This window comes from Protomyctophum bolini, assembly GCF_963924005.1.
Source record: "Protomyctophum bolini genome assembly, chromosome: 2".
Classification (NCBI taxonomy): Eukaryota; Metazoa; Chordata; class Actinopteri; order Myctophiformes; family Myctophidae; genus Protomyctophum; species Protomyctophum bolini.
In genome coordinates this window covers 28,484,154-28,493,252 of record NC_137863.1, presented here as the reverse complement: position 1 = coordinate 28,493,252, position 9,099 = coordinate 28,484,154, and the positions used below count along the sequence as shown (strand labels likewise).

The 9,099-nt window shown below is 42.6% G+C and overlaps 1 protein-coding gene across 1 annotated transcript in view; it reads left to right on the top strand.

Moving 5' to 3' along the window:
• Positions 1-222: 222 nt before the first annotated feature.
• cacna1da (calcium channel, voltage-dependent, L type, alpha 1D subunit, a) overlaps positions 223-9,099 on the top strand; it is a gene marked incomplete at its 5' end in the record, with an annotated part of 72,642 nt that continues 63,765 nt past the window's right edge. Inside the window, 2 exons of the mRNA XM_080778071.1 lie at positions 223-503; positions 2,188-2,293. Of these exons, the coding sequence (XP_080634197.1) occupies positions 223-503; positions 2,188-2,293 (387 nt within the window). The remainder of the gene's footprint in view (positions 504-2,187; positions 2,294-9,099) is intronic.

The following is a 9,099-nucleotide window of genomic DNA, read 5'->3' as shown; positions in this document are numbered from 1 at the left end:
ATGCTTCCACCTGACAGAGATGATATACTCAAATCATACTGACAAAATATTTCTTGTGGGCATTCTTCTTTCTCAGAGGCAAATGATGCCAGCAGCGTCAGAGTCTCTCCTCCTGGTGAAGTGCCAGGCCCACTGGTCAGACGACTTTGTCCACTTTTAGCTTCACTGTCTACTTGGCAGATACATGCTGCTGGATGCTCCCCGCAGAGCCACGCCCACACCATGAGCGCCAACGGGCCTTCCCCCGCGGACCCAGAAGCCCCCCCTGCCCCTACCTCTGCCCCGCCCCCACCCCCTGTGGCCTCGCCCGCTCCTCCTGCCGCGCCTGCACCAGCGACCACCTCCACCATCCCGGTAGGCGCGTTGGCACAGAAGAAGAGGGCGCAGTATGCCAAAAGCAAGAAGCAGGGCAGTAATGCCAACACCAGACCAGCGAGGGCTCTGTTCTGCCTGAACCTCAACAACCCCATACGCAGGGCCTGCATCAGCCTGGTGGAGTGGAAGTATCCTTTTACGCTGTCTGTCTATGTATTGTGAGTGTGTGGGTTTGAGTCAGTAGCGTGATACTTGATACCTTTGAAATAGCTTAGCTGTGCTGATGTTATGGATTAATGTCTCAATACCGTGTTTTCACATTATGGTCCTTGTAAAACAAACTAAAGTCAATACTCTAAAGTAGAGTGTAAAAGGAGACAAAGATGAATTGAACTTACTTCTGTTATTATACACATACACAAGTCTTGTCTTTTTCTGATTTGCTTCAGCTATGATGAGTCCACTTTATGTTCATGCCTTTCTTGACAATTCAACACTTTTAGGGCCATTAGGAACCACAATTCATGGTTCATAACAATAACACGTTAATTGGAGCATTATAATGCCAAAGCAAATTTGAAACCAAGAAACCATTCCGGTCTCTGCTAGTTTCTTAACAGAGTTGTGAAGCGATACTCTTGATCAAATTACTTGCTTTCAGTAATGTTTTACTATTGTTGGAACAGTAATGCCATTATGAAATGTTGAACTCAGCACACTGGTAGCTGGCAAACAGTATGCTTACTTTGCTAATTAGCCGTATGCTTTTCTAATACACAGCAGTATGCTTTGCTAATGAACAGCAGCATGCTTTGCTAATGCACATCAATTTGTTTAGATAAAGCTCAGTAATATACTTTCCTTATGTGTAGCAGTTTGCTTTCATAATGCTACATTTATAATTGATTAGCAAAGGTGTCACATGCTAAAGCCAGCGTCCAACACCAGTACACAACCAAGTATGAATCAGGCTTAATGTATAACCTGTGAATGTGACAGACAGACAGACAGACAGACAGAAACCTTGTCCTTTATTGATCCTGTGGGGGAATTTAAGTTGCACAGAGGCAGCACAACACAGAAGGAAAGTACTGTTGTACAACAATTCAAGGCAAGAAAAACGAATAATCACCGTCAGTTCAGAACAACAGTATGCAATAGTGTACCTATACAACTATCCTGCACTATGCAGAAGAACTACGGCACAAGGTTATAGTGTCCTCACCGTATCCACCCCAGAACAAATAAAGTAACCCTTTCAATCAGTGCAATGCCAATCAAATAAAGGGCAATTTTAATCAGTGCAATGCGAAAGAAAAGTGACAGCATTCACAGTACAATCAGTACAATAACCATACCCTGAAAGTGTCATTAGAGGTCAGAGTCTTTCATACATCTATCATTCCAAGTTATGTTACGGTTGACCTGGCAGGGCGACCATTGTGTGTCTCGTTGTAAATCCTTAGAGCTACGTTACTAAGTTTAAATTGTTTTCCACCAAAGACAGTGAAAGTCACCCTGTCCTAAATCCCAGAATACTGGTGTACAATGTTGATGTGACTCCACGGCATAACACAGCTGTGTGACACCGCTTGGGTTTGTTGCCTGAGCCGATGCTGTCATCAGGATAACCATCAGATTTTATTTATGAAAATGGCAAACGTTAAATGACTAAATGAAATGACCATGAGCCACATTACAAAAAAGTATTTAAAACAAATTACTTTAACAAATGTAGATAGACCTAATTTGGTATTTGTTTTTACATATGTGTGCACGTGTGAACTGCGTCAGGTTAAGTGCTACTGTAAAGTATCAATGTCATTACAGTAAATAATTATCCTGTGATTTTTCCTTAACTTCTTTTCCCAGGCCATTTGATATATTTATATTAATTGCTATTTTTGCCAACTGTATGGCCTTAGCCTTAGCTGTCCCCTTCCCTGAAGATGATTCCAACTCCACAAACCATGACCTGGTAAGTGTTCTGTCATTTTGTTAAAACATGTGCCAAATGTTATTATCAGATGAATGAAGTTACATTATGAAACAATTTTGTCACCATACTTCATCTGACATTTATTATTTTATTGTCAATTTTGTCAATTGATATAGAATAGTGTTTTTTTAAAAGGTGAGGTCTGAAGAATAGAGATGGCTTTGCATAGATATTATGTTTTGCTTTGTCATGTATGGAACTTTTACTATACCTACATAGAAAAAAAACATCTTGATAACTACCGTCATTGGACTCTAAATCATGTTATACTTTCAAGTTTTATTCAGCTTTCTATTTTTAGTATTTACCGTCACTGCACCACTCGGTGCACCTCGTGCCTTTATGTCTGCATGATGAATTATGGGTGATGTAGTATTGTAAGCAATGTTCCACAGCTGAGAATGAGTGCACTCTCCAATCGCCAGACAGCACAGCGAGCACACTGATTTCGGTTCTTACACGACGAGCAGAATTTAGTTGTAGTGTTCAATGATTCATGAATAGCTCATATGTCTGCAGAGTTCTGAGTACTCTTAGAATCTCTGTCTGACGGCTTCTAAGAGTATGTGAAAGATCGGTTACCGGCGCAGCCATGAAAGAATTGTAGGCTACCTGTGTTTGCAGTCCTGCTATGCCCAGTGTGCAAGATAAGCTTAAGCTTTGGCATGGTGAGACTTTCTCTGGTCTACTTTTGAGAAGTGCGGTGTAATGCCTCCCAGTTTGACCTCCTGGAGGGTGACCTCAGGGTTTTAGCTTGCACAGTGGTGGTGCATTGGAGGAAAGTAGGTCATCTTGGAGAGTACAGTGTCTGAGACAGTATCGTCTGTGCTGTCAGCTTTAGTGTGAAGCAGAAGTTCGGACAAGTTTGTCTAACACTGTCTAACACTGTTTCGGTTGCCATAGCCATAGATCTAAATCAGTGAAAAGTGGAGGAAAAACTCAAATATATCATACTAAATTTGAAATGTTGCTATTGTGATGTATTTATACTACATGTTTTATTTGGAAGTTTAGAGGAATATAGACCACACCAATAATGTAAATGTATAAACTGAACTAATCCATCTAATCAATGTATTTGCTATAGAGTATTATGAGTATTCTGGGTGGAGATTTATGATCTTAGGTAGTCTAGTGTCTAATTCCAATCCCGAATAGTTCTGCTTCTGTATATTCAGTACAAATGAACTATGTGCTTGTTATGTTGTCTGTGCACACCTTTCATCTAAAGCTCTTGACCGCACCGACGTTGGTGTTGGAAAGCGTCTGTTGCTGAAAATCTGCTGTTGAATGGGCACTGAGTTACACTGTTGCGTCGGATCACAAGTTATAAGGAAGCGGCGAAGGTGTTTGACCGTCGGATCGCAGCAGGCTTGTTGTTGACAAAGCATCATAGTAGCCGTCTGCCGGTGTCGGCTCTCAGGAGCGAGTCAGCAACTTCCAACCGACTGATCTCCCGACTTCATTTTTGACTGCTAGTCTGTAGTGATCTGCTGTAGTCTGTTTGGTGGAGAGCTACTGTACCTTTCTACAACTCTCTCTAGTTCAGAAGGCTTCATGTGATATGATCAGTTCATATGTTCAAAGAGTGTTCAGAGAGTGTTCAAACCTAGGTCAGTCTGACTGAGGAGTAGCAGTTTTTACCAGTGGCTTGAAAAGCACTGGTCTATAAATCCCTCTGAAAACTTTGACATGCTAGTCATACTGACACCCGCTGACTGAGTTCTGATTGGCTGCCTTTCTACGCAACCCATAGAAGGGGGGGACGCAACCAGACACATGCCATAGTCGAAACGGTCACGCGAGCACCATATAGCGCAGCAAAGCAGAGCACACGAGTCCGGAGCACACTCGCTGATTTAACAGTAACACATTCGGACCCCCACGCAGGTGCAGCCTACCGCGGACCCCCGTGCAGCCTACCCCGCGATTTTGACGTGATCAAGCCAATGTTAACACTACAACCGAAAGCTGTGTGTGAGGTGCGACATATAATGGCTTGGAGAATGAGCTACCTGAGAGTGCACAAATACAACCAAATACAAACAGTCCATTTGTATTGCCATCAGAGTTTATTATTATAAAAGGGTCGTTTGGTTCCATTTGTGGTAGGCTAAGGCTACACTGTCAGTTACAGAGTCACCTCGACAGATCTTGTTGTTGTTAACATTCATTGCCACCTGCTTGACACCAAAGTGTAGTAGAGGTTGTGCCATTTTTGGCCATTGTGACAAATACACGGCAATTAAAGTACAAGGCAATTAAAACATGTGCACGTCGTCACATGCACACCGGATTAGATCTTTTTTATATATATATATATATATATATAAAATATTTACATTTCATAGCACAATTCTGGAGATATAAGGCAGCCACTGGTAATTTAACTGATAATTGATCGGTTCTAGTTCTTGTAACAATATCCAACTGCATCCAAATTGTTCTAATTACCACGTCACCATAACTCAAAATCACAGCTCGTCCCTGCTTAAAAGTTAAATGCAAATATGCAATTATTACATACACGATGTAATGTAAATAAACAGTGGTGGTTTTCTAATGTGGGGGGGGGGGGGGGGGGGGGAGACACGACGACGACAAAATGTTTTCTTTGTATACCATGTTGTAACCAGCTGCATGTGTTGTCCCATACATGAAGCACATTATAAATGTATGCTACATTTAGATGAAAGGTCATGATTATGAAATCAGACATGAGATTAAGTGTGCTACACCTGGACAATATAACCTACAGCAATTTAAGATGTAAACAATGCACTACTCTATGTTTAAAGGAAGCATTGGCTTGCCTATTATTATTACAGGCGTATGCTGATTGCCAGTCAGCTTTCTGTGGCTATAGACTTGGCTTTGATACTGCAGTGATAAAATAAGAACAATACAATGTCTCTCTTTTCGGCAGAGGTTGAACAATAGATGTGCTATGTAGGGCAGGTGTGCCAGCGTGCCTTCAATTGTTATTACCCCCCCCCCCCCCACACACACACACACACACACACACACACACACATACAATCACACACCCATACACACACACATACACACACACACACACACACACACACACACACACACACACACACACACACACACACACACACACACACTGTAGTCACGGGAGGAGAGCAGAGAGGAAAAATGCTGAGTTGGTTTGACATAGCAGCAAGCAAGGGCTGTGGAGTACAGTGCCATCACACACTGCTCTCTTGTGCATTGCAGGCACATAACACTGTAAAATCCTAAGTGTTCATTTAACTCTGAGAATGTACAAATGTAACCAAATGGACCTATAAGAACCAGCGCGTATCGCAAGCATCTTACCACACTTATACACTGAAATGGGCTTACATGTCCCACATGCAGATGCACGTCAATCGAGACGTAAATCGTACATGTGGTATTTGAAATACAACTTCGCTAAATTCTGTCTAGTTAATATGTCTTAATATTTGATACCTGGGAGGTTTAGAATGTAGAATATCTTCCTTTTAGTTTTCTCTTGCTACATTGTCTGCAGTGTGCTGAGGTGCTGTGAGTTAGACCAATGCAGTGCTGCAATGTCAGGGGCCTTTTTACAGTGCCGACCTGTCACCGGCTAGTCTTGTCGGTGAGGCTTTGTTAAATGCTGCAGCTCATCACAAATAGACATAAATCTCCCCCTCAGGCAGAACAAAGTGCAAAGGTTCAGGTTGGGGGTCTGCTACAGTACAACCAGGCGGCACAGGGATGCATTATGTAAACAAATGCACAAATCCATGCACGAAAATTAGAGAAATAGCTGGACAAACCTTCAGCTATCCCAACAGTAATTCCTCATTACTGTTAAGATAAGATCAGATAAGACCTGTACTGTTTCTCTTTAATGAGAAGAAGTTCCTCACACATTTGAGCATCATCTGCATCCCTCTTGTCTGTGAGACAGACAGACAGACATGCCTTGCTTTAAGGTCATTTGTGTCTTATCTAGCTGAGACTTAGCACTCCAGGCAGCTCCTGCTGCTGAAGGTAGCAGAGCGAAAAGCGCCCTGAAACAATGACCTTTTCACGGTGAATATGATTCATACGTTTCATCCTTTGTAAGGCAACATGCAGAGCGTGGCGTCTGGTATCATGGAGGGTTATTATTGCATAAGTCCAGACCTGCAGAGCTACAGTATTTATTTGACCGCGGACAAAAGGACACAGGCATGTAAACTTCAAAATCATAGAGAGAGGACAGGAGAGACCTCACTGGACACATGAGACCTATCTAGTCATCTTTTAGTCATCTCTGCAAACTCCAAAATGTAATTTTCTTCGGAAATAAGATTTTTTTTTCAGGAAATGAAGAAAACCTTATAATTTTAAATATGTGCACGAGAGGGGGGGAGGGGTGGAGTTAGCTGCTTTAGTTTGAGGGTCCAATGGAGTTAGCTGGTTTTGACAGAAGCAATACTTTTCATTGGTTCAATATTTGTTAAACCAACACACACATGTAAAGGGTGTTCAATAGCATTGATTTATAAAAAATAAATACAAATAGAGTTAGCTAGTTTCTGGTGGACAGCGATTATATTTATCGTCATACACTTAAATGTGTGTAACTTTTCAATGTAAAGGTAACACCCTGTACACTGGTGTATATACCTCTAATGCCATGGCCATGTGCTTTGTTGTGGCTTAACACATGTTCATGGTGCTTACACATCGACCTTGTTCTTTGTATAATTCACTCTGGATTAGAGCAGTTAAATGCTTAAATGAGATTGGCTGTGCGGTTGGGTGTGTGTGTTGGAAGGAGCATTCGTGCAGTTGGGGATGTTGGTTACCGTATTAAATGGAGGCCCTATTTTATGCTAGTTTGTCATAATGACGAATAGCGAAAATAACTACAAGCTCATCAGTTAAAATCTAAAATATATCGAAACCAAAATGTAAAACCTCTAACCGACTTAATCTTGCTCATGTAGGTTAATCAATAATCGAGCAGCAGGGTATGAAAACCTGCGTTCCCGTCAGTCGTGCGATCGATCACACCTCCATATATGGTCACGCCTCGTGACATCACGCCTCCATATATGGTCACAGCTTGTCACATCACGCCTCCATATATGGTGATGCCTATCATGCCTCATGACACATCACGCCACCATATATGGCCATCTCCATATATGAAGATCACGACACTGACCTCATTAAACCGTGGATAGCCATACATGGAGAAGACTAGATCATCACCTAGATCTGCATATATGGAGCCGGTCAGCAACTCTACATCTGACCTCAAACCCATAGATCTCCATATATGGAGCTGACCTGTTCGGACATTCAATATGTTGATCCCTCCCCACCCGTCCTTCCTCTTCGATGTCTCCCTTTTGACTGATACCTGTCCATTCAAAGTCTAGATGGGCTCGCCCCAAAGTTATTAATTAGTGCAGTCGTGCCCGGCAGCCAGCGGAAACTAGGGTTCTCAACAGGTCTGAAAATTCCAATTCCATTTGTTGATCTGACCTCCTTAAACCCTGTACACTCAAGACACACTCCATATATGGCCAGTACAGAATTCATTCCATATGTTGATCTGACCGCCCCCATGCCAAAGCGCCAGCGCAAGCCCAGCAGTCTGCTGTCACCCAGGCAGAAGGCGAGGTCGCTTCTCGCCCTCAGTGCGTCTTACTGGTGATAATGATTAAAAATCACACCCGTGTCGCGCTCTTATCATCTTACAACATGATGTTGTAAGACAAACATTGAAACAAAACAAACATTAAACCTGTATATAGGAGGGGCTAGCGGCCCTCAAAAATAGGGCTACATAACATTGCTTAGATAGATAGATAGATAGATAGATAGATAGATAGATAGATAGATAGATAGATAGATAGATAGATAGATAGATAGATAGATAGATAGATAGATAGATAGATAGATAGATAGATAGATATTTTTGGTGAAGAGATTTATTTGGTGAAGATGGGAAAAAGCGGTCAGTTGTAACTCTAATCCGTTTCACCAAGACTAGAAGGTTTAAGTGGTTAAAGAGCATGTGTCTGTTTTGGCTGAACACTGTTGGTGCAGCAGATGTGTGTGACAGTGGAGCGGGGCGGCTGTGGGTGGAGCTGTGGCTGGCACACTGGGCACCCATGGAGAGGCAGAAGTGGGTGTTTAGTCACTTAACTGAACTGCTCATTTATGGCTCACACAGTGGCACTGCCTCTGCCTGCTTGTTAATGTGTGTGTGTGTGTGTGTGTGTGTGTGTGTGTGTGTGTGTGTGTGTGTGTGTGTGTGTGTGTGTGTGTGTGTGTGTGTGTGTGTGTGTGTGTGTGTGTGTGTGTGTGTGTGTGTGTGTGTGTGTGTGTGTGTGTGTGTGTGTGTGTGTGCGTGCGTGCGTGCGTGAGTGAGGACACTGTCAAATCCTGGGTGATAATTCTCCAGTGGTCCATTCAGCATCCGTGTCCACTTGTACACTCTCACAGTTAAATTAGAGAGAGAGAGAGAGAGAGAGAGAGAAAGAGAGAGAAGGGGGAGGGGGAGAGAGAGAGATCAGAGAGTGTGAAGATTAAATAATCTTCCAAAGATGAAGGAATGAGTGTTGAGAATGTATTAAGAAGATTCAGCAGAGTAACAGCATACAGAGAGTAAGGAACAGGCCTCCTTGCCTGTTCAGATTCAGCAGAGTAACAGCATACAGAGAGTGAGGAACAGGCCTCCTTGCCTGTTCAGCATACAGAGAGTAAGGAACAGATTCAGCAGAGTAACAGCATACAGAGAGTAAGGA